The sequence below is a fragment of the Pectinophora gossypiella genome, chromosome 13 (genome assembly GCF_024362695.1).
Source record: "Pectinophora gossypiella chromosome 13, ilPecGoss1.1, whole genome shotgun sequence".
Lineage (NCBI taxonomy): Eukaryota > Metazoa > Arthropoda > Insecta > Lepidoptera > Gelechiidae > Pectinophora > Pectinophora gossypiella.
Genome location: NC_065416.1, coordinates 14,201,836 through 14,228,792, shown reverse-complemented (window position 1 = coordinate 14,228,792; position 26,957 = coordinate 14,201,836). Strand labels below are relative to the sequence as shown.

Genomic DNA, 26,957 nt, shown 5'->3' with positions numbered 1-26,957 from the left:
GGGGTAACGCACACAAATCCGTGGCGTAGTTTTAAAGATTTAAGCGTACATAGGGATATAGGGACAGAAAAAGCGACTTTGTTTTATACTATGTAGTGATTAAAAAATTCAAACCGAACCCTTCTCTCCTCCTGGACCGGCTTCTGGCCCTGTGAACCGGCGTGCGTGTATGAAGCGATTGATGAATGTGGAGGAAGCAAGAGATGTGTGTCAGGATCGAAGCAAATGGTGGGAAATAGGCGTGAGTCATCATCATCAATTTAAGAGCCACGTTCTTGTCGGTGCAGCATTTTACATGCTACTTTTTTAGGGAAAAATAGGGCAGTGGTTTCCCTCTTGCCTTCCGCCCCGCACTACTCTGTCTGACGCAAGTGGGATGGCGCCCAGAGTAGTCTATTACAAAGCCATACTAGAACTCCTGTCCTCCGCCTCTGAATAGTACTGACTGAGTTTATGTATGTGTAATGTAGACGACAGGTCGACATGGCAATTCTCTAGTGACGTGACGTTTTCAATATCGATATATTTTTATTATGTATGTAACAAAATGTGAATAAAATAATACCACGTTTTCATTTAAGTTAATATTTATTCATCTGAATCATCTAACGTATCGCTACAAAAACTTAAAGAATCTTCGTCACTGGTATCTCCGACTTTTATAATAAAATCTTCCATTTAATTTTCCATTCCCATGTCTTTTTCCCAATATTCATTTTCAAGGTTCTGGACATGTTTTTCGTAATTGCTCCAGTTTTCTGCCGTGACTGACAAAATTGCATAATACGTAGTAATAAATTACGTGAGCGAGATTATAATCGATAAACGCGGTCGATACGGACTCGTGCGATACTAAGACTAAGACGCCGCGGGGACTGTGCGGGTGTGCGGGGCGACCCCGCCTCCGCGGCTCACCTCATGCCCCGATTGCCATGTCGACCTGTCGTCAACAGTATGTATGATTAAAAAATCCTTCACGCATCGTCTCCCGCTTGGGTTGTGAGATCAATGACTGATATGAGCGAGATACCTTATTCGTCTTGGCTATCCATTCATATTAAAATTAACAGTTGTCAATCATCCGTCCCTTTCCTTTTCGGTGGATAAGAAAATGACAGCTATAACTTAAAAATAAAATTAGGAGGTGTCTGCAGAAATCGGAGCCGGTATTTGATTTAAAATGCTATGAATATAATGTAAACAACCACAATTTTACAAGATTATATAATGTTATTCGTCTATTTGTTTTAAATATAGCCACGATAAGATAATCTCAACACATTATCTTGCATAGGTTAGGTTAGCATTCACGTGCTACTTTCAGCGTAGAATTACGCACTTTATATTCTAGGTGTTTTTAACCGACTTGATAAAAGAAGGAGGCTATAAATGGAATTATTTTTGAAAAAAAAAAATCAATAAATCCGTTGAATTTAGTTTCAAATATGCACATTATTTAATAGTTAAGCAAAAACATTATAATAAAAAAAATCTCTTATCAGTGTCACTTTCCGACAATGATAACTGTATAGAAAAACCTCAATGCAGAGTGTTAGTTATATCGTAACGAATACTGAGGGGGATAATTCAGACCATGATTCAAAAAAAGAGAATCAAGATCAAGTGGAATTTCTGTTGCAAAATTCATGTGTTTGTTATTTTTGTGTTTTTTTTTTAAATATATTGTCAGTACTATAATTTTGCGATGCAATATTTCATTTGATACTCAGAATAATGAGCTGAATCTCCCGCTCAGTATTCGTTACGATGTCACTTACACTCCGTACAAGTACGTACAGGTAGCCATACAATTGCGTATGGGTGTTAGTGACATCGTAACGTATACTGAGGGGTGATTCAGACTATGATTCTGAGTTGATGTCAAGTCGAATTTCCTGTCGGAAAATTTATAAAATTTTTTAAATTATTTTAGTTCCATACTTTTGCGACGGAAAATTCCACTTGATAACTACTCAGAATCACGGTCTGAATCATCCTTCAAAGTTTTCGTTGCGATGTAACTAAAACCGTGCATAATAGGAAAACATGACAACAATATTAGTAAAACGATAAGCGATATGTTAATCCTCGGCAATTGTTATCTCTGCTACACTATCGTACGGCGTTGTTTACAAAATAAAGGAGCTTATCAGGTGAATGGCGCGCGGCTGGCGGCTGGCCGCGCGCCAAGCGGCCGCGGTTGGCCGCCCGCCAGCATGACTACACTAGTTTGCCAGTCGCTCCTCGGCCTCCCCTCATAACCGACATCCGTAAAACCTAAAACAACCATGTATCACCAAAACACCGGATAACAATGGACTATGGTAACCGCAACCATGTGTGCATGCGTGTGATTTGAACTTGAACTATCTTCCGTCTCCGTCGGTCGGTACGTTACGTTATTGCGTTGTTTTTTCCATAGTTTCCTGAAGTTCAATGTTAGTTATATAATTGTATTTGTTTGGTAGTCTTCGACAGCTAAACAGTTGAGGTTCAGTCGACAACAAACGGTTCTGTAGCGTGTTCTCATTGTTAAAGTGTCACGTGATGTCTGTCAATGTGTAGGTAAATAGTAAAGGGAAACTGGATCGGTTCAGCCTATTGTTTCCAACTAATTACTCAAATAGCTGGTTGCTTACAATAACATAAACGTGTCTTCTAGTATTATTATTTTCATTAAAGTATTACGAGGTCAGTCAGTCGTAAAAAAATACATAAAATTCCCCTGGATGCTTGTGAATTTTGTTTGTGAAATAAGTCTTTTGTTTTTGTTTTGTTTGTTTCTGTTTCATATTTGCGATTGTAACATTATTTTTATATAACATATTGGCATATAACGTTTGCTTACAGTTTGTTTACGAGCTTGTTTTCAAACTAAAGTGTGTATTTTATACTAATATATTTATAACCATGTTTCAAGCGCGGAGAATAATTTAGTGTCATTCATATTTAGTCAACCTCTAAAGATAAACAAAATTAATTCACAATAACACACACCCCCCGTAACAGAATAGCATAGCGTCCCAATATACAACAGTTATTATTGTTAATATAGCATAGCATCCGAACAACAATACAATAGTTATTTACCTCTTACATAAACTACATACATAAACTCACGCCCGTAATCCCTAATGGGGTGGGCAGAGCCACAAGTAATCATAGACTGTGACGTCACAGAAAAACGTGACAAAATGTCACACGTATTATTTCATTTTTCTTTATTAAAATTTATAAATAAGTTAAAAAGAAGACTTTTTTGTCACTTTTAGATCTGTCTTTATTTAGTAATCAGAATTTCATAATTTCTTTGACCTAGGAAACTACCCAATAGTACGTTGTCATACACGTGAGCTATGTTGACCGTTACAGTCGAGGCTGCATTTCAGCCTGAGCCGAAAGCGATGGCCTAACGAAGCCGACAGTGTAATGACGATAGCTCACGCGTTTCATACAAAGTTTTTTATGAGGAAAAATAAATGAAATTTTCAAAACACAACTGTAAATATTTATAAACGTACCTAGTACTATTTTAATTTTCTTAAATGAGAAGGCAATGGATGTCAGCCCTTCAGCCTGATCTATTCCGTATTTATCAAAACTTACAAGTCTACAAGTTCACAAGCTAAAAGTTACTCACAAGTACGTTTCAATTACGTTTTTTTTTTAAAAAAGAAGAGGAATCGTAAACTATACTTGTGAAATAAATACTGACACTTGTAAGTATTGTAACAAGTAATTTACACGTGTAGTTTTGACAAACGCATTCTTGTAATAATGAAATGTTTTTACAAGAACATTTCTTGTAGTACATACCTGACGCCAACAAACAGGAAAAATAATTAGGAAAACGATGATTGTTTTACAAAGATACTTTTTAATGAAATTGACGTTTGGTCGCTACAGCATTGATTCTGTTTCTTCGATAATATACTATGTCTCGAACATTAATTTCCTCCCCAATACTGACGTGTCAATGTGGTGTTCCAGAAGCAGTGGAGAATGGCCCGGCGTGCGGCGCGGCGCACCCCGCGCACCCCGCACACCCCGCGCCGCACGCGCCGCCCACGCAGCCGCCGCCGGTACGTGCTAGGCGCTGCTTGCACTACAAATATACTTCCATCACTCATTTAAGAGCCACGCTCCTGTCGGTGTAGCATCCATGCTACTTTTTAGGGGAAAATAGGGCAGTAGTTTCCCTCTTACCTTCCGCCCTGCAGTACTCTGTCTGACGCGAGTGGGATGGCGCCCAGAGTTGTCTATTTCAAAGCCGTACTAGGACTGTCGTTTGCCTCTGAATAGTACTGACAAGTACTGCTGCCCTCTGCCAGGTTCCAGGTTACAGTCCCATCGACTTGCCCCTTCCGTCCTGCATTGCCGTACCGATGCTCCCATCTCCGCCTCTGCAACCGTTGAGGTCTTCACCCGTATCCCTGGGCAAGGGTTCTACGTTATACCCCGACAGGGTCCCTATCCGAACTCGGCCACCATCTCACTCCCACCTACTGAAGTAAGAGGCGCCCACCCCCGCGACAAGGACGTGCCGACCAGGAATAAGCTAGTTTCCAACTAGTCAGGAGCTTTTGGCGGCTCAATTGTAACCCTAACACCAGGGTTGATGGGGTTGGTAATCCACCTCACAACCCACACGATAGAAGAAGAAGACGTGATAAGAATTTATGATCCAAACATCGAAAAACGTTTAGGTTCATGCTGGATTCGAACCAGCGACCCTACAGTGAGAATCAAGCGTACTTCCAACTAGGCTACCACGGCTCCACGGCTGTTATGTATGGTAGATAGATAGATAGATATAGCCTTTATTATGAACTAATTGTAACAGGCTTATACTTAATATTTAAAAAAAATGTGTTTAATTATGTTCTTCGTCCATTTGTCTTTTGACAAAGCCTCCTCCAGCTCTGTCCACTTATCCCTGTCTCTCGCCAGCCTTCTCCACATATTTCCTGCTGTATTTTTTATTTCTTCTTCCCATCTCTTAATTGGTCTTCCTCTCTTTCTTGTTCCATATCTGGGGTACCACTCGGTTACGTCTCTTGTCCATTTCTCAATTTTTTCTCGCAATGTTATGTATGGTAATGTATGTAAATGTTTGCGGTTCCAGACGTCGAAGAGTTCGTCGGTGGGCGGCGGGCCGGCCGCAGCCAGCGAGGCCGCGTCCCCGCTCACCGTCAACGGGCCCTCGCAGCCCGCGCCGCACCACACGCCCGTACATACCGTCAACAAGTTAGTACACACGTTGGTGACACCCTAACCAACACTGAGGGGGATGATTCAGACCATGATTCTGAATTAATATCAAGTGGAATTTCAAATCAAATCAAATATGCTTTATTGCACAGAACCAAAATTTCAACAATCAGACATAACACATGAATACAGTACAATTTGGGCGGCCTTATTGCTCTAGAGCAATTTCTTCCAGGCAACCAACAAAAGGAGACAAACATTTACAACTTGGATGCGGGATGGTGCAACAAAAAATAAATAAATAAATACCTAAAAGTAAAACTAAAGTTAATATAATAAATATTCTATACTATACGTACATGGGTCGTTCTTCTTTTTTATCGACAATAAAAAGACATTTTCTCGATTTATCGGATTTAACATCTTTAAAATTATAACGGCAATAATTATTTTAAAACATCATATAAATATGTGTCTGTAGAGGACTATTTCGTGGTTCTCTTTATCTTGGTAACATACTTTTCTTTGCAGGCGCATTCCAAAAAATATTGTGACAGAGTGGCCCTTTTCATCGGAGACAGCATTTCAATTTACCACTCTGTCACAGAATTTTGTGAAAAACGATCAAGCTACGTTAATAACTAATTGAGGAACAGATTAGTATTTTGCTTGTATTTTGAGTATAATAAGATAACTATATTTTCGGACAATCAAAACATGAAATAAAATTCTAAAACATAACTTATCAGAAGCAGAACGAAGGACAGATCATTGTCGATAAAAAAGAAGAACGACCCACATATATTAATAAATACTCAATTTCCTGTCAGAAAATTCATAAAAAAAGAGTGTAATTATTACACTAACATTAGTTTGTAATCTTGCAATTTTACTAACAAATATATATAGTCCTCCTTGTCGTATCCGACAACGGCGACCTCAGTCTCTTCTCTCGTGCGCTCGAATGTGACTGGCAAAGCCAAACTTTGTTCTGAAAACTCGGTCACATTGGAGGCAGAATAGCTGTCCATCTGTCCATCCATGGATGTAATCAATGTGGATGAGTCCGAAATAAATGATTATTATTATTAGTTCAATATTTTTGTGACTGAAAGTGCCACTTGATATCAACTCATCTTTCAAAGTTTTCGTTACGACGTCACTGACACCCTGTATACATAAACTCGCTCAAGTAATCCCCAATGGGATAGACAGAGCTATAAGTACTCAAATTTGTATACGCGGTTACGTTTGATACAAAGTAAAAGTCTTATATGAGTAGGTTTCAATTAAACTTTAAGTCTTGCATGTCTCATAATGTCCTTGTTAGAAAGAAAGAAAGAAAGAAAGTTTTTATTATTCAGAGGACGCCACAGTAACAAAGCAAAGCCTGTTAGCAAAGAGGAACATTCGCAAAAAGTTCCTTTTATATCATGTCTCTTTCGTAGAATGTAAAATTTTCAAGCGTTGTCACTGTACGGTTACGAGTACTAATATGTATACACTTTGAAACCATGTCACATTAACTTTCTGGACAAATTAAACCGTAAGTCTCATTGAATGTCAAATATGATAGTGCGACAGGGTTCTAAAGTGGGTACATGATATTGCTCCGACGTACCATTGCGATATAAGTGTATAAGTAACGCCGTGTGTGCCGCAGCGGGCGCGCCAGCGACGCCAGCAGCGCCGCGTGCGGGTCTCCGCCCGCCGCCGCGCCCGCCACCGCCTCGCTCAAGAGCATGGCGCAGGAGGCCGTGCAGCGGGCCGGCCTCGACCAGCACCACGGACAGGTAACACGCCCTGCACTTACTCACCTTTACACCTTCTCCTAAGGGACGATTCAGACCATGGTTCTGAGTTGACATCGACTGCAATTTCTTATCGAAAAATTCATGACTTTTTTTCAGTCCCATGTTGTACACATACCACATAGAACCCAAATTTTAAATAAAAAAAATATTAAAAGAAAAACATCATAGTAAATCGAACAACGCGAACCACTACGTATAACGTAAGTTTAGCGAATGCTCGCGTTGTTCGATTTACATCACGACGCAGCAAAAACACTAAATCTTTGTTAAATATTTTCGACAATGGTGCTAATTCCTGTAAATACCATCTAATTTTATTTTAAGTTATATCTGTCATTTTCTTATCCGCCGAAAAGGAAAGGGACGGGTAATCGACAAGCATAAAATTTATGGAACACACGTCAATTTTAAGCACAAATCTAAACCAACCGTCTAAAAATTTTACGTCAGTCAATAACCCGACACATTAATTTACTCATTCTTCCTAAAATTAAGAGCTGTGAATCATCCGTCCCTTTCCTTTTCGACGGATATGAAAATGACGGATATAACTTAAAATAAAATTAGGCGGTGTCTGCAGGAATCGGGGCCAGTATAACACCTTTTTTCGTATGGTGTCACTAACGTCCTATATACACTAACACCCGCACCGAATCGTGGATAAATATTTAATATGTTAACTATAACTGTGGTAAAGCAACCTGCAAAATATAAACAGTACCAACTGCCACACACCAACCAATTCCATTTAAAAAGTAAAATAATCGGCATTATATTAATTACCTACAGGGTATATAAGGACATCGTACTGAATACTAAGGGTGATGATTCAGACCATGATTCTGAGTTAATACAAGTGAAATTTTCCGTCGCAAAATCCAAGTTTTTCTTGTTTTTTTTTTAATTATTTCCAATAATAACTTTTGCGATGAAAAAATCCAGTTGATATAAAATCAGAGTCATGGTCTGAATCACCATCAACGTTTTCGTTATACTAACACCCTGTATGTATCCGTTTCTGATATTTGGGGAAAAATATATATGAAAAAAATATTTTCTAAACTTATACGATTAGAAATCTGAAATGGAAACCTTGGTCTGTGGAGAGTTGTCAACAAAATAAAAAGTGTTTTTATAAACATGTGGATATTGTGATTCCAGAACGCACGACGAGGGGTAGCGACGGCGCAGGCGCACATTCCTCCGTTACTCGGCGTCGCGCCGCTCGGACCCTTACCGTTAAGTTCAGTAAGTATCAATAAAGTGTGTCGAACACATGGCCACTGCCCTATATTATCATAAATTGGATCGTGTACCAGGTTCAAGATAAATTATGGAATTCTGATTACTAAATAAAGACAGATCTAAAACTAACGAAAAACATTTTCTTTTTTCTATTTAACTTATTTATGAATTTTAATCGAGAAAAACGTAATAATAAGTCCGACATTTTTTCACGTTTTTCTATGACGTCACAGTGTGCTTTTTCATACAACTTCCATAGTAATTTCGTGTTTTGACATTTAGTAAAAAGTAACTGATTTGAGTAGTTAGAAACTAGCCTATTCTTTTCCTATTCTTAGCCTATTTTTTGTCGCATTACATCCGCAACCTTGATAAGAGTAGCATCTACATTGATTAACTGTGGCCCGTGTCCATTGCATCTTATTTTCTTTATATTCATCATCATTATCAGCCGTACGACGCCACTGCTGGGCATAGGCCTCCCCAAGGATCTCCACGACAATCAGTCCTGCGCTGCCCGCATCCAGCGGCTTCCTCTTTTATATATTTTTTTCTTTATATTGTATTCTATATATTATATATATAGGGGCCTGGTATTCTGAAAGACAGGGTATCCTAGTTCAGACACCAGTTCTCTACATTCAATTATTTTGTATTTACCATCTACATTGTAACTAGACCATGATTCTGAGTAGGGATGTTAGATAACTCCGTAACTGTAACTATAAATATATTATTGTTCAACTACATACACATACATACATAAACTCACGCCCGTAATCCCAACTGGGGTGGGCAGAGCCACAAGTAATCAAAGACAACTTGCAGCCACTGTTGATACGAAGTCCTAAGATGGATATGATGAACCTTATGGTGATAAGGGATACAACTACAACTATTATTGTTCAACTTTGTGTACTATACGACCCAATTTAAATGTTTGGCCCAGTCATTTTACCGTATTCTCTCCCATATGGGGCGCCTTAACCTGCACGCCTACTCTAGTACTAATAGTGCGTCTGCGCTCTGTGGCAGGAGCACCAGCTGCAGTTCCAGATGATGGAGGCGTCGTTCTACCACATGCCGCACCCCTCCGACTCGGAGCGCACGCGCGTCTACCTCCCACGGAACATCTGCCAGACGCCGCTATACTACAACCAGGTAAACACCCACAATATGTTTAATTCTAAAAATTTAAAATTAGAACCGAATGTAGAGTGCATTTTTTGTTTAAAATTAGAACTATTCATTTTGTAATGTTTATTTTTACATACATACATACACTCACGCGTATTTCCCACCGGGGTAAGCAGAAACTATGGAATTCCATTTGCTTCGTTCCTGACACACTTCTCTTGCTTACTCCATATTCATCAATCATTTCATACGCGCACGCCAGTTCAGAGTAGATCTTACTGAACCCTTTCTAAGGGGATCTCCAATTTGGTCAATGTACGTCCTTCTAGGTCTTTCTCTGCCAGCCCTACCACCAACCTTCGCTTGAGGAGGGATGTTAGAGAGCTCCGTAACCGTAACCGTACTATCGGATATCCCATATAAAAAATCATCCGTAACCGAATCCGAAATAAAAGTTTCGGATAATATCAGACAAGTTGTTTTGATCGGCTGACCGCTGCCAGCGCCTACAGTCTACACACAAGCCGCCCGCATTGTTTGTTTTTTCTTCTTTTGTCGTCATAACATTATACAATAATAATAATAACCTATATCCCCATTTAAACGCGGTAAGAAGCCGTTATTATGTGCTTTAATTATGATAATAACCGCGTAAACTTAAAACTAATTGGGTAAGATGTAAAACTTACAAACGTTAAGACCAAATCCCCTCGTTCGTAGAACCAACCTCCATGAATAAAAATGTAAAACTTGTCGTAATAACTTTTGTCTAAATAAAACCATTTTATTACCTATTTGTATTATACTTTTGAAAATCGTTAAAAAAATTAATATCCGTAACCGTATCCGGTATAATAATCATTCTTAAATTTTATATCCATAACATCACTGGCGTGTTATGTTATGTGTTATATCACAACATCCCGTGTTTATCCCCACAATGTAACATTGCAGGTGCTGCTTCCGCACTCGGACTCGGTGGAATTCTTCCAGCGGTTGTCTACGGAGACGCTGTTCTTCGTCTTCTACTACATGGAGGGGACGAAGGCGCAGTACCTCGCCGCCAAGGCGCTCAAGAAGCAGAGCTGGCGGTTCCACACCAAGTACATGATGTGGTTCCAGCGACACGAGGAGCCAAAGGTCATCAACGAGGAGTATGAACAGGTAACTGAATCTAGTTCTTCATCATCACCAGCCCATTAACGTCCCCACTACTGGGGCACGGGCCTTCCCTATGGATAGATGTGTAGGGAGATCGGGCCTTAAACCACCACGCGGGCCCAGTGCGGATTGGTGGTTATTCCCTGGTAGGTCCCTGACATGACTCATGTAACGACTATTTACTTACATCAGTAAGTAGTAACCGGGACCAACGGCTTAACGTGCCTTCTGAAGCACGGACCATCTTACTTTTTCATAAAACCGTAGCTTACACTGTAACCTGATTTTATATGAAATGAGTGATTCTAATGTTATGTTTCCTGCAGGGCACATACATCTACTTCGACTACGAGAAGTGGGGCCAGCGGAAAAAGGAGGGCTTCACCTTCGAGTATAAGTACTTAGAAGACCGGGACTTGAACTGAGCGGATAGTGTAGTGACGCGCCGCGCGCCGCGGCCGGACTGTGTCAGTGACTCGTGCAATGGTTTTGGACTCAGTGATCAGTGCTTTACACAGTGCAGTGTATGAAGGAATTGTGCAGTACATAGCGCCGGCCCGGCCGCCGTGCGCCGCGGTCTGCTGTGTGGAACGCCCGCGCCCGCCTCGCCGCCGCCGCCGCCCTCCGACACTGTGATTGTGTTACTTCGCATCAATTCCACTTGACAGTATTTTAAATGAACAATCGGTTCAGTCTTCTGTGATGTGAATAAAAGTTTTAAATCAGACGACTCATCAAGCATCATTTATACTTTGTGTACCGCAGCTGGCAGTAGTATTATTGTTGAGAATCGAATGTTTATCGAACGGCATGGAAACGAAACGCGAATATGTCATGTGATGCATTACTAATATATTTTGGTTGACAAGTTAACATTGGGCCATGAATAAATCAATAGTTGTTTGTTAAAGTTTAAACGCCATGAGACACCCGTCGTTGGTGGTGTCTGTAGCACACTATGTAATGTACTTAGCGCCTCTTATGATAACTTGTCAACCATGTTCAACCGCGAGCCGGTTGATATAAAAAGCCAATGTGATATTGATATAAGACGTGTGGGCTGTCTTCGGATATGCGATGTGTTCACACCTGCCACTGAGAATTTATTCCTTTCCTGATTCTATTGAATGGAAAGTGGTTGATCTGAAGTCATCGCAAGTGACCCGTACAACACACAGTGCCCGTATGCAGGATTGCTATGAAGGAGTGGTCTATTTCTCATTTATTTTGTATCCTAACTAAGCAGCAATAAGTAGATTTGTAACGCTAGAAAGCATTATTTTGGAGGAGGTGTAAATAAAGTTCAATTTAGAACATACCCTTGCTGTGTGTTGTGAGGGTCACTCCCTCTAAACATCTTCCTGTTTGAACACTGCACTGTCTTAAAAATCATACAATTAAATATGTAGATCTCCGGTATATTAAGTGTCTTGCTCATGGACATCACTAGATAAACATCACAGTTTATTTTTAGGTCTAGATTGAAAAGTTTGACACTAGTTTTGATTTTATCGCCAAAATTGTGTTCAAAATATCACGGCTCCTTCCAGTGTAGTGTTTAAACGTTAAATTTTATACTAGTCTTAGTATCTCAGCCTACTAACGTAAGTGCAAGTCACAATCTATTGAACCCATCTGAAGGCAACCCGGACATTTGTTTTAAACTTTTGTATAGTGAGCATCGACATAGGAGTTATTTTAAGCTAGCTCTCATGTACTACAGTTCAGTGCGAACCATATTCAATCGTATCTAATAATTTTGCTTATTCCAAACTGCAGTTTGATATGGAAACATGTTCTGTGCACATGTTTCTATAAAAAACTTTGTTTTCATAACGCAAGATTGGAGTTCGATTAAATGTGGTTCGTTCTTCAGTTCGACTGCAAAGTACAACCTATCTCTAAGAACAGTTGGTCTCAGCTAGGTTAAGTAAGCCTCGAGTGTTGGCCTAGCAGTGTGGACGAGCCAATATTCCTAAGAGAACACGGTTATAGGTGGCCAGACGCGGGCCCTCCCGGGAGCGAAGGGACTATATGAGGGTGTAGGTGACCCCTACCTCCAATGTAGCCCTTTCACTCTATTGTTGTGTTAATTGTTGCAGAGCTCGCGTTTGGTCACCCATAATAGTTTGTGGTAGAGCAAATGTGTGGTATGTGTAAGCTAACAGCAGCCACAACGAGGATCTCCAGTGTCGGAATTTCGTTAGCTTAGTAAAAATAATACGCTCTTTCACCTCAGTTATGTTAATTTGTACCAATCACTACATAATTGTGCATTTAATTCGAACAACCTATAAATTATGAGCATGCATGCAACACTGCCAAAAGTCGATTTGATTACACAAATACTAATTGTACTTACTATATAAAATTTATGTCGCAATCCAAAATGGGAAATATAACGTGACGAATCAGGTATTGCTATTTAGACTGCCAATTAATATAATTCAATTGAAATAATCAAGGAGCCAGAGAAGGGGAAAAGGTATCATGACCAGACAATATGTACCATTTTGGACGGCGACCCCGCATAGGAAACAATGTGTGAAGGTGAAAGAGTATATTATTGGTTGGAGTTTGATTTGTACGCAATAGACTGCCAGCCAGCCTTTGAAGACAGCACGAGCGGGGCGGGCGGGGCGGGTGGGGCCGCGGGGCGGGGCGGGGCGCCGGCGCCGGCGCTGGCGCGCGCGATCTCGATTATTCCGTGCGTGATGTTGATAGTTTTCACTTTTGTAAAAAGTCTATCGTGAGAACAGATGAAATGTGGTAAATAATAATTTAAAAAATTATCTGTACAGTTCTATTTGTATAGAAATAAATAACAATTAAAAAATTTAAAACATGTTGTGATTTCTTCTTACGCTTAGCTGTAAGTGCGACGTTTAGACTGTGCCGGAGCTGCGTAGGGCGCGGCGCGTTTACGCATTTCCTTTTTTCTTATTTATTTTTTTTATTGAAAGAAATGACTGTTTTATTGTAGAATAAACTGTAAGAAGCATTTAAACATTTTGTTTATTTGGTGAATTGCTGATTCCCGATTATTTTGGATATATTTTCTGCCTTTTTCGATAATAATACAACTACCGGCTATATTTATAATTTATAAACCTATTTATGATTTTTTATAATTACAAGATTTATAAATGCGACGGAAGTCTCGTAGTAAACGCTAGAATGCCAGATATGTTTTCAAGAGACATCAACTAGTTTATAGAAGAAATATGCCAGTTTCCTGATTTGAGTTTCAGTGTCAGAAAAAAAAGGAAACTCGGTTCAAAAGAGAATTACCTAATAGGAACTTACCTTACTATATACCTACCAAGAAGCAAGCAAAATGTCCCGGGTTCGATGCCCGTGTAAACTCAGACAATCGTGTGTAAAAATAAAAGAAGTGAGGCAGCTTTCTCAACGTTTTACACAATTTCAGTGGCCAACATCACGGCGGGATGTGTCGTCCCAAATGAAGCTCATCTTTAAGCGTAAGTATGATTATATTAAGGGTGTTGGCTTCCTCGCTCAGTAACGGTGGCATAAGTGTAGCGGTGATCGAAATTATTATTTTTGCCATACATAATAAATTAATAAACTAAATGAGCTCTACACATTTTTGCCACTACTTGAAGCTCTCGAGAACCTACAAACAATAAAAAAATATTATAAATCCTTCCTATTTTCTTCAGATTTACTCTGGGTCTGAAGTTACGTTCTTTTTTGTTACAAATAAACCTTTATATGTAGTATATATAATAAACTTTTTATATTTAGTTTCCAATAATATGTAATAAAAATGTTAGGAGCCTTTGGCGGCTCAATGGTAACCCTGACACCAGGGTTGATGAGGTTGGTACTCCAACTCACAACGCACACGATAGAAGCAATAAAAATAACATTAAAAGTAGGAAGTTGACAATAACTTCAGACCCAGAGTAAACCTGAAGAAAATAGGAAGGATTTGTAATATTTTTTATTGTTTGTAGGTTCTCTAGACCTTCAAGTAGTGGCTAAAAGGTGTAGAGCTCATTTGGCTTAGTTTATCTATGACAAAAATAATATTTTCGATCACCGAATGGCATGGCTACATACGCCATCTATTGTCGCCGAGCTGGGATCCCAACACCCTTAATTCAGTAGATTCCTGAATCGGCACCATTTGTACTGATGCCAGCAGTGGGATCCTGCAGGTAAGATACCTGTCAGTTTCTTATCCGTCGAAAAGAAAAGAGACGGATGGTTGACAGCTGTTAATTTAAAAATGAATGAGTGAATGAACGAATAGCCCGGGCGAATAAAATGTGTTTCGCTGATATGCGATCCCTCGGTCGTGTGTGCTGTCAACTTAATGAGAAACTTTCCAGGCTACGTTCCTTAAAAACGTTATAGATGGCGCTTGTAAACTACCTTAAGAACACAGTTGGCTCGACCATTATAGATGATGACACGTTGGTCTAAAAAAGCTCGGTGAGGTGTGAGTACTTAGTTCTTTTTGGAATGGATGGACCATTGACAATTGGGATACCTATAGTCAAACAAATAAACAGCCTATAAGCCTGGGAGGTTTTTTAAATTTCTGCATAAAAGTTACGTGTGTTCCATAAATCTTCTGCCGTTTATGCCTGTCGACTACCTTTCCTTTTCGGCGGATAAGAAAATGACAGATACAAAACAGAAACTTAGATGGTCAGTACTGGAATTAGCACCAATTTGTAATTAAGTGAATCGATTAAAAAAAAGAAAACAAATATTTAAAACTTAAAAATCTATTTAATGGTAAAGGCTCAGCGTTTTTTCCTCTTGTTGTTGTTTTTGTTGTTGTTCTTGCCCTTGATGCGCCGGCGCACGCCCGCCGCCTCCTCCGTGTCGTCGTCCGAGTCCGCGCCGCGCTTCTTGCCCTTAGTAGTTTTCTTGTCTTCCAGTTCTTTCATTTCCTGTGATTGCATTATAATAAGGATAAGAATATAGTACATACGATATAACATAGACAGCCTATTAGGTCAAAGATAAGTTATGAAAGTCTTGTGGGATAGGGCATGATGGAAACGATTATTCTTTCTTCATCATCATCAGCCTATTAACGTCCCCACTGCTGGGGCACGGGCCTTCCCTATGGATGGATAGGGAGATCGGGCCTTAAACCACCACGCGGGCCCAGTGCGGATTGATGGTTATTAACGACTGCTAATGCAGCCGGGACCAACGGCTTAGCGTGCCTTCCGAAGCACGGAGGAGCTCGAGATGAAAACTTTTTTTTTGTGGTCACCCATCCTATGATAGGCCTTTGCGAAAGTTGCTTAACTTCAACAATCGCAGACCGAGCGCGTTTACCGCTGCGCCACCGAGCTCCTCATCCTTTCTTCACCTTCGTTTATTTTTAACCTTTTATAGTCTTGTACGTTTTCCTTTTTAAAAACAACTGTCCGCCATTTCCCTGTCATTCGCAATTCCCTCCTCTCTCTCGCTCACTCGTCGCTCTCTGTTTCACACAACCTTGCGTTACGTTTCATTCAGCCTACCATTCCTACTAAATAAAGACAGATCTAAAACTAATGAAAAACGGCTTTTTCTATTTATTTATTAATTTTAATGTCACGTTTTCCTTCAAGTTGCTTTTTCATACAAATTCCATAGTTAGTGTTTCGACGTTTAGTAAAAGTAACTGATATGACGTTAGTACTGTTTTACTTAGTTTAATTATGTCTTAACTAAATGTTATAATGTGCATAGCTGTAACTGCTTAAGTGATCCGTTAAATAAACAAAAGTTAAAGTGGTTGAGAGTTAGGCTCACGATCTGGAGGTCCCGGGTTCGAATATAACAGAAACACTTTATGCACCCTAGTGTGGTTAGGGCATTGCAGGCTGATCACCCGTTTGTCCGAAAGTAAGATGATCCGTGCTTCGGAATGCACGTTAAGCCATTGCTCCCGGTTACTACTCTCTGACGAAGTACGTAGTCGCTACATGAGCCACGTCAGGGGCCTTTGGCGGCTCAATTATAAACCGGACACCAGCGTTGATGAGGTTCATAATCCGCCGCATAACCCACACGATAGAAGAACAAAAAAAGCTGGACTGAAATGGTGTCAAATGAAAAAGTGCTGGAAAGAGTTGAAGAAAATAGAACCATATCGAAGACTATAGAGAACCGGAGAGGAAATATGATTGGCCACCTGATACGACACGATTCATTTATAACAAACATTATAGAAGGAAAAATTGAAGGGAAGAGAGGAAGGGGTAGACCTAGGCTAACATTTATGAAACAAATAAAAGAGAAGGTGCAGGTCGTGTCGTATCGGGAGGTGAAGGTTTTGGCGGGAAGAAGAGAGGAATGGCGATTACTCCACCGACAAAAGCGCAGTTCTTAAATAGAGAGAGAGAGAAGAACAAAAACTATAAAGTAACTCACGATCTTGGTAAGCCGCTGCGCCTCCGCGACCCGCTCCTGCAGCACCATCACCTCGCTCTCCTCCGTCTTGTACAATGGCAGCTGCTTGCCGATCAGCTGTTCAATGCGCTGGTACAGCTCCACGTCGTACTGGAATTATGTTAGGACACGAGTAGAGTACTCTAATCCAGTAACAGGGACCTTTGTGGAGGACACACAGATTACTTCTATTGAATGTTCTCTGTGCGGAGTTTGTGGCACCTTTACCTTTTAAGACTGCATTATTGAATGTGGCGCCATCTGTTGCATGTGGGCGGAACTAGCTGGCCAACTAGGGTCCGCCACAAATGCATAGAAAACTAAAAGTACCTGTGAGACAAAGGTGATAGCCTTCCCGGAGCGGCCTGCGCGCGCCGTGCGGCCCACGCGGTGGATGTAGTCCTTGCTGTGCAGCGGGATGTCCAGGTTGACCACCACGTCCACGTGGGGGATGTCCAGACCTCTGCACGGGAAGTACACAATTTACTGTTACATTCACAACACACAACAATCATTCTCTTCATTCCTTTTTTTTCGCTAGGTGGCGCTTTACTGCCAAACACTTCTTTTTTAACCACAAAAGTTTAATTTAAACAATAATTACATTTAGTGTTTATCATCAAAGTTAAATATCATAATTACTTACTAAGTAAAGTGACGCGTCGGCACAAGTGTTATCTCAGTGTTAACATCACGCATTCTAATAAAATTCAAACATTTATTCTTCCGACAGAAAGTGTACTTTTAGTTGACTTTTCCTATGCTTGGGTACGGTGCTTCGCTAACTTTTGTCTGTGCATGATCTATAAGTATCTGCATCTTGAACTGTGTGCCTAACTTATTCAGTGTGTGTGATTAATTGGTCGAAATAACCTCAAAAATTCTAAAAAAGATACACTACTATCTTTGCTTACATCGATTTTTCAAACGTGCAGCGACATCTGTTACCTCATATTTTGAACTTCTAACTAAAAGTCCTGTTCCTTATAAAAGCTTCCTTAAGCGTTTCCCAAGTCTCTCGCTAGAGGGATCCACTGTTAATTTCAACATCAATTTTATGAAAACTTGTCAACATGTTGTGCGGCTCTTGCAAAAACATAATTAAAAATGAAGATAAAACTACTATTGTTTGCTGCACCTGCCCCCAAGTATTTCATCAAAGCTGCTTAACTTTATCAAGAGAGGATAGCAGGCTCGCTCGCGGGAATGCTTATCGCTGCCCTTCATGTAAATTAAAGAAAAAACAATTAGCCTCGGACACGACCTCTAAGAGTAGCTCCTCTCAGAAACCAGGAAGGTTTGAGCAGGCAGAGGGAGAAGACTCCGTCCCCGACTTTGTGGACCCGCACTCTAACTCCCCTCCGCCTGCAGACATGCTAACTTTTCTTCGCAATTCATTCTCTCTGCTAGAAGATGCTTTCCACAAGATGAGAACTGAAATGGGAGAATTTACAATGTCTCTCTCCTCTACCTCCGAAGACATAGAGCAATTTCGAAAGGAAATTACAGATATCAAGGTTGAACTCCGAGAACTCAAAAAGTACAAGGAAGAAGTCTCCTCTCTCCGTGCTGAAGTTTCCGAACTGCGACAAGAAATTTCCTATCAACAGCAGCGTCAATTTCTGAAAGACGTAGAGATCACGGGTGTTCCGGAGCAGAGTGGAGAAAACCTAGAACATATTGTTTCGATAATGACAACCAAACTTGGTGTAGAGTTGGACCCACGCGATATCGACGACGTGAGGCGTGTAGGCGTTCGAGGTGGCGGCGCGGGCGACGTGGGCGGCTCGGAGCGGCCGCGTCCGGTTATCGTGACGCTGACCAGGCGGGCGCCGCGCGACCGTTTGCTGCGGGCTGCGCGTGTGCGCCGCGGCCTCACTTCTGACATGCTCGAGGTACCGGGAACTCCACGAAAAGTCTTCGTCAACGAACACTTAACTAAAGCAAACCGAATCCTATTTAGCAAGGCACGTTCGGTGGGTAACGAACTGAAGTTCAAATTTGTTTGGACGTCGAACGGCAACATTTTCATGAGAAGATCTGAAACAAGCTCCGTCTTGAGAGTAACCTCAGAAACGTCTCTAACCAAGCTGCAAAAAGAGCCACCTAATAACAAACTTTCCGGCTTCCCGGACAGGTCTGCCTCAGAGCACTGTTTTTAATATTTGTATTATTTTAAAATTCTTAATTGTGTTCTTTTTATTTTCTCTTACATTGATGCAGATTAACTGTAATTGCCTGATTATATTTTCTTCCCAAAACAATCCGATCTTAAATGTGTGTTTGTCAATATTCACTCTCGACAAGGTTGCACGTTTTTGCCTTTACTTGTATTTAAATCTAAATTATTCCTTATTACATACGCGAGCTTTTAAAAACAGTAGTCTATGGCGTAAAATCGTTTGTCATATCCATATTCTTAACTATCGGCGACCATTCTCTAAGTGTATTTTCTTACGCAAAAATGTTTTCGTCTTCCACACATTACTTTTAATTCTAGTACATTATTATGAGTCTAATTACCCAATATATGATATAATGTTTCTGCTGGTTCCTTTTGTATGCTACATTTTATACAATAATAATGTAAATATGCCATACTTACCAACACTAACACATTCACTGCCCTCACTTACTCGACATAAACACCATATATACTGTTTCAGTGACATAGCTAAATTCTTAATACATTATTTCTCAAAGATAAACGCTACCCATTTATGGATAACGTAGACATATCAGAAGAAATTGATAATACCTCAGATATTAAATGTGAGACCATCAAACCAGAAAATTGTTATACCTTTTTTGGACAAAACAACAACTTTAAATTACTCACTTTCAACATTAGAAGTATCAACAAAAACTTTGATACTTTCCTGGTGCTTCTGTATCGTCTTAAGACTGAGTTTGATATAATTGTTTTGACTGAATGTAGATTGGAACCTACCAGCATCGTAGGTCAAATACCCGGCTACTGCTGTTTCTCGACTCTTAACAACATTAACCAGAATGGAGGTGTGGTCATATATGTTAAAGATAGCTATAATCCATCTGTAACGGAACCATCATTTCCCGAAGCATGCTGTCTTTCTGTAGAAATTCCTGATGTTGGTACGGTTTTAGGCATTTATCGATCTCCCTCCTTCAATTATACTAACAGCTTCATTTATTCACTAGACGATTTCCTTACTTTGCATAAAAAATCGCCTTGTGTGATATTAGCCGGCGATATTAATATAGACCTATTATCAACAGACAAGCAGAAACATGATCCATCAAAGTACCTCTCTTTAACGGCACAGCACGGTCTTTTGCCGGCCATTTGAAAACCCACTAGAAAGGACGCTTGCTTAGATCATATCTTCATTTCTTGCAATGCTCAAGCTCTAGGCGCAGTCTGTACTACGGATGTGACCGATCACAGCTTGGTAATGCTAGAGTTAGAGTCACAAAAAAAGAAACGAGACAAAAATCGAATGAGAACAATAACTGATTTTGAAGAAGTAGCAAATGAACTTAAAACTACAAACTGGAGTACCGTTTTTGAAAAACTGGACGTTGACGAAGCTGTCGGAGCTTTCTTACGTATCCTAAACGACAGTGTTAGCAAGCACACTAAGCTTAAACGCGTAAGTCGCTCAAAATTTAATTTGGCTCCGTGGGTTACTCCCGGTCTACTTCGTTGTATCCGCCACAGAGACCATCTTAGCTCATTAGCGAAGCAACACCCTAATGATTCTATTCTAAAACTATCATTCAAGCGTTACAGAAACTTTTGTAACAACCTTCTACGCAGAATCAAGTCTCAACACGATACTTGCGAAATAGAAACCAACAAAAGGGATCCAAAAAATCTATGGCGTTCGATTAAAACCATCTGCCATATTCCACCCAAACGTGCTTCACAAGCTCACGATCTTCTTAAGGTAGATAGTAGTCCTTTGGCGTCTTTAAATATTTGTAATACATTTTTCGCGACAGTTGGACAAAATCTAGCTCAAAATATAATGAACCAAACGGGTGAAACTGAAGAAACTCTCGCTGCCAATCTGTCTTATGAAGGTCCTGCTCATTCATTCTTCCTGTCTCCTACTGACGAGCAAGAAGTTTCTAATATTATTTTCAGTCTAAAAAATAACTGTGCCCCTGGTCTTGATAGTTTCACCAACACGCTTCTTAAATCTACTGCACACGTTATTATTGAGCCCCTCACTTATATATTTAACACTAGTCTTTCAACAGGTAAGTTCCCGAAGGCTTGGAAAGTAGCGGTAGTGTCTCCAATACATAAGGACGGTGCAAGTGACGTTCCTAGTAATTACCGCCCAATTTCACTTCTCAGCGTACTGTCTAAGCTTTTAGAAAAGATCGTCAACAAACGCCTTGTGGACTTCTTGGAAAAGAATCACCTCCTTTCAACAAGACAGTTTGGTTTTAGACGTGGCAAATCCACAGAAGACGCCGTCCGGCTACTCACAGACCTCATCTCCTCTTATTTAGACATCAATAAGAAATGTGTTGGAGTATTTTTAGACTTGGCTAAGGCTTTTGACACTGTCTCAGTGCCTATTTTATTAGCGAAATTAGAAGGACTTGGGATCAGAGGAATTCCACTGAAATGGTTTCAAAGTTATCTCTCGGATAGGAAGCAAATGGTCAAAATTGACGCCAATACTAGTGATTCCTTACCAACTGCTTTCGGGGTTCCACAAGGCAGCATTTTAGGGCCAACCCTCTTCTTGACGTACATTAATGATATACATAGTTTAAACTTAACCTCTGCAGAGATCATTTGTTACGCGGATGATACGGTGGTCCTTTTTAATGGCAAAAATTGGGCAAATGTATTTGAGTCTGCCGAAGTGGGCATGGCTACAATGTCGAAATGGCTGCAGCATAATCTCCTAACCCTTAATACTAAAAAAACTAAATACCTATGCTTCCATAAAACAGCAGCCTCAGCTCCAAGACTAGCTAACGATATAAAAGTCCATTCCTGTAATTTCTCAATCTCTAACCAGTTTCCGTGTAATTGTGATAAGATGGAAAGAATAAACGAAATAAAATATCTAGGTATAATTATTGATGAACGCTTAACTTTCGAAAATCATATACTAAACTTATGCAAAAGAGTTCGTAAACTAATAGGAATAATGATAAAGCTTAGAAGTGCGGCAAGTTTAAATATCCAAAAACTAGTTTATTTTGCTGTCTGTCAATCCATCATCACTTACTGTATTAGTATCTGGGGGGGAGCGGCCAAATCGATTTTGATCGATTTGGAGCGTGCTCAACGTGGTTTGCTGAAAGTTATGCTTAAGAAGCCTTACAGATACTCTACTTGTGATCTGTATAAAGAGGCAGACGTCTTAAGCGTGCGTCAATTATATATCCTAAACACCAGTCTTATCACACATAAATCTACACTGAGCTCAACAGATTATCCCTCTCTCATTGCTAAACGGGTTTACAATATAAAAGTCCCTCTGGTAAATACAAGTTTTGCCCAACGTCTGGGACACTATGCTCGGGCTAAAATCTATAACACAGTTGCTAACCACTGTGACATCAAATCCAGCACTGTTAGGGCTGCAAAACTCTCAATTGTAACATGGTTAAAGTCCCTTGACTATGATACTACGGAATCACTTTTACATCCTTGCATCTAATATCTTCTACCCTCTTTTAAAAATACTTGCGTAACATACTCGTTCATAACATACCTTCATACAAACTCACCCTTACACCCACACATACTTATATTCACATACATAAATTGGAAAAACGTACACCCTCACACACATAAAATTATCCTAACTCTGACCCCCACACATACACTCTCACATACATAAATACATATGCACTTATTTTGATACTGACTTATTATTGTTATGATTACTTCTACTATTACACTGGCATACACTAAACTCGTATACTCACACATTCATATTGCTACTTAACACACACCCTTCGCTCTAATACTTAGATGTAAGTTTAATTTTAAGTTTCCTTTGGCAAACTATGCGCCAATATCACATGTACCCATTTTTTTACGGTTTCCCAAGATACAGGCTCCGCCTAGTTTGGGAACCTCTGTTCATTTGGATATATTTTTAATATAAGTACTCATCCTATTTTATGTGCCAATTTGTATTGTTTTCTGGTAATAAAAACATTTTTCATTTTCATTTTTTTCATTTTCATTTTCATTCAATCAATCATTCGTCGTGTCATAAGACACGAAGACTAAAGGGAAAGACTAAGAAGAGCTTACATGGAACAGATTAAAGAGAAGACGAACGTCGTGTCTTATAAGGAAGTGAAGGTGTTGGCTTTTGATAGACAAGAATGGAGAATGCTACACCGACAAGAGTGTGGCTCTTAGATTAGTGATGACTGTTATATTCGACAAATTCTCTATCGGGAATCGAACCCGGACCTCCAGATCGTGAGCCCAACGCTCTAATCTCTAGACTATGGAGGCTGATGGTAAACTACCATATCCAACATATTTCATATTTTATTGTTACGACTGTAGCCAATTTGCATGTTTCTGTCCAAGAACACATACCTGGAGGCAACGTCAGTACAAATAAGTATACTGCGGCTCTTATTTTTGAATTTATTTAATGCAGCCAGGCGTTTGTTCTGTGACATCTGTCCGTGCAGCGGGACCGCCGCTAGCCCGAGGTTGCGCAGCAGCAGGGCGCAACGCAGTGCGTTTGCGCATGTCGCCACGAACACTATGAACGAGTTGCCGGCCATCTCGTTCAGGATGTGGACTAGGTATACATCCTGGAAGTAAAGAACATTTTATATTTTTACCGTTTTGTTTTTTATTTAATTGACAAGATAAATCAATACAATAAATATTGTAGTTACAAACATGTCGCGTGTGCATAAAAGGATGAAGTAGGATGTATAAAAGTGTAGGTAAAAGAGTAATCTTACTCTTTTAAGATGAACGAGTAAGAAAGAGACAGATACGTGAGACAGAGATGCAAGATACGTATGTGAAAGAGAAGAGATATAAGTGGAAGAGCGAGAGGTATGAGAAGGAAAGAGTCAGAAAAGGAGTGGAGGACGACGTGGTGCGCGTCGCTGAAGGGTTTTTTCATTTTCTCTAATTCGAATACTATACCCTAATTATATAGTGGGTTCTGAAGAAAGTTAATTGTTTATTGCTCCCTCCCACACATAGATACACACACACACACACACACACACATTTACATTACATTTATTTTATGCCAGATGCCCTGCTTGTAGCAATTTTTTTTATTAAATTTTTTATTATTTATTTTTTATTAGATTTTCCGTCATCTCATGGTTGTCTGGAAGAAATCGCTTTAAACGATAAGGCCGCCATTTGCCATGTACCTAGTTAAGAGTATTTTCGTAAATATTTCTTTTTATTTTGGTGCAATAATGTATATTTGTATTTTACCTTATATTTGACAGGGATGAAGACATAATACTGCTGCAGTTTGTCAACAGTCTGGTACTTGGTGGAGACTTCAACCTTCACGGGGTCTTGGAGCGACGCTCGCTGGAGCTTAGCCACTTTCTTAGTCATAGTGGCGGAGAAGAGGTACGTGCGGCGCTCGCGCGGGATGACACGCAGTATCTTGTCCACTTCTACTTCGAAGTCCATGTTTAGGATGCGGTCTGCTTCGTCCATCACCTGCAAGAAAGTTGTATTTAAAATTGAGTCGTGTACTAAGATCAAGCCAAATAAAGACAGATCTAATAGCAACAAGAAACATTTTCTTTTTTCTAGTATAACTTATTTATGAGTTTTAATAAAGAAAAACGTAATAATAAGTCGACATTTTATCGCGTTTTTCTATGACACAGAGTGCTTTTTCGTACAAATAATTTCATGTTTTGACATTTAGTAAAAAGTAACTGATTTGACTAGTTTGAAACTAGCCTATTTAAAAAGCCTCTAGAAAAAATAAATAAAGCATTTTTCTACCCATCGTAATTACACAGGCTAGTAACTGCTACAAATGGCTTCAACTTTTTGCTCGACTTGGCAGGGGCCATGCCGTGCCCCCAAGTTTCGATTGGTTTGGTTTAGATTTCTGTATATGATTTTAAGGCCTAAAGTGGTTTCAAAATCCATACTCTATTCTTTAACTATTGTAACTGGAAATCTGGGCGTAAGGAGGATATTAAAATAATATTGTTAATAGAATAATTTATGTAACTATCATAATAATGTAACTGCACCAACTTAGATAATCATGCATTATTAATATTATTGTTTTTTTTTATATTCTTTTATTACCACTCCCAACTAAGGAAAGAAACAAAAAGTAAATGGAAAGCTTTGTGAGATTTTTCTAGAAGACATGTTTTTTATGGTACATGACACTTCCACCAAACCACAGTATAACAGTGTCATGGGTGGATCCAGGGGGTCTGGGCGGGCATAGGCGGCCACTGCAATTTTATCTAATTCTCTATGGAAATAGGTGGTCTGCAACCTGGTCACCCCCCCTTGACATAAAAGCTGGATCCGCTCCTGAACAGTGTGGTGGAGTATGCTCCATACCTCTTCCGGTTAATGGGAGGCCTATGCTCAGCAGTGGCACATATATAGGCTATGTTGTATAAAAAACATCAGTCTTACCAAATATTTAAGAGCCTTTAGGTTGAACCCCTTGGTGTTCTCGAGGTGGTCGACTAATCTCCCCGGGGTAGCGATGATGATGTGGGGCTTCTTGGACAGCAGCAGAGCCTGCGCCACCATGTCCATACCACCCACTATCACTGCGCATTTCACACCTATACTTGCTCCTGGGAAACAAAATAAATAAATAAATATTGTGCAGCTCAATTTCAATAACTATATTTACTAAGAGATTACACATTAAACTTAAATAATAATATAAACTATTGAATAAAGGCCACTTTTAACTCTGGTGTAGGTCATTTAGTGAAACATGGACAATAATTTGGCATTTATACATAGAAATTTAAAAAAGGAATCTAAAAGTGACTTTAACAAACATCTATGAATTGTTCAAATTATTTTGGGATATTCTTCTTACCTAGTGCCTCAAACTGCTCTGAGATTTGAAATGCCAGCTCTCTGGTAGGTGTCAGTATAAGAGCGAAGTATCTCTGAGGGTTCTCGAGCAGTGCCTGCAGGATGGGCAGGGCGAAGGCTCCGGTTTTACCAGAACCCGTCTCAGCCAAACCAATGATGTCTTTCCCTTGAAGTGCTACTGGTATAGATTCTTTCTGTATCTTTGACGGATGTTTCCATTTTAACTCCGCACAAGCTTCGCATAGTACGTCTACTACACCCTGGAAATTCATAAAAAAATGCCATGTTTATGTGAAACATAACCTAAAAATAACAGTTATTTTTATAAATATCATGACAATTAATAATGTGATATTTAATTTGTCCTTTTTATTAATATTTGTTCGGATAGTTAAACGTTTACGTGATTATTTCAGTTTATAATTCAAGAAATAAGGACGAAAATAGATCACGAACCAAATCTTTAAATGTCACTGTTTCTTCTTCATCTTCTTGAACTTTAGACTCTTCCTGCTGCTCCTCCTCAGAACTATGACTTTCTTCATTGCTGCTGTGATTGTCCTCCGTCATTTTATGAATTATTTAATTCAATTACAGAAAACACGACACGCGAAACATGTGTACGATCGAGCTATCAACTTCAAACTGACAGCTGATTTCTCGTTCAGAAATTCAAATCGAGTTTAGAAAAAAATGCATTCAGGATAGGTAAACATATTTTTTTGTATAGTGAAAGATATAAAAAAATAAGTGAACACAAAGAACAAACTTTATTTTCGATAAAATGGTCAAGAAGTAAAGCTAAAATTAAGGCCCATGTGGTTTAATTTTGTTTTGAAAAATGGAAAAAATATTCACATGCCATACATTTTGTTTATTTTTATATTTTATCTTGAACGCAT

The 26,957-nt window shown here is 39.6% G+C and overlaps 2 protein-coding genes across 7 annotated transcripts in view; one reads left to right on the top strand and one right to left on the bottom strand.

Moving 5' to 3' along the window:
* Positions 1-12,845, top strand: part of LOC126372123 (CCR4-NOT transcription complex subunit 3) — a 31,869-nt gene extending 19,024 nt beyond the window's left edge. For 3 of the 6 annotated variants that reach the window (XM_050017719.1, XM_050017718.1, XM_050017715.1), the window contains exons 9-15: positions 3,991-4,082; positions 5,126-5,247; positions 6,875-7,004; positions 8,187-8,273; positions 9,306-9,431; positions 10,362-10,571; positions 10,895-12,845. In XM_050017719.1, the coding sequence (XP_049873676.1) occupies positions 3,991-4,082; positions 5,126-5,247; positions 6,875-7,004; positions 8,187-8,273; positions 9,306-9,431; positions 10,362-10,571; positions 10,895-10,993 (866 nt within the window). In that variant the 3' untranslated portion in view covers positions 10,994-12,845. Of the gene's footprint in view, positions 1-3,990; positions 4,083-5,125; positions 5,248-6,874; positions 7,005-8,186; positions 8,274-9,302; positions 9,432-10,361; positions 10,572-10,894 lie in introns of all 6 variants that reach the window. The other 3 variants (XM_050017716.1, XM_050017717.1, XM_050017714.1) reach the window with 1 other exon arrangement.
* Positions 12,846-15,312: 2,467 nt separating this feature from the next.
* Positions 15,313-26,688, bottom strand: LOC126372155 (probable ATP-dependent RNA helicase DDX47). Its single transcript, XM_050017782.1, has 8 exons — positions 26,512-26,688; positions 26,057-26,315; positions 25,636-25,802; positions 24,445-24,681; positions 23,569-23,792; positions 17,325-17,457; positions 16,977-17,105; positions 15,313-15,496 (listed from the first exon to the last, which is right to left on the bottom strand). Exons 1-8 carry the CDS (start codon positions 26,623-26,625, stop codon positions 15,347-15,349), a joined length of 1,413 nt encoding a protein of 470 aa, XP_049873739.1. The 5' UTR covers positions 26,626-26,688; the 3' UTR covers positions 15,313-15,346.
* Between the last annotated feature and the right edge of the window lie 269 nt (positions 26,689-26,957).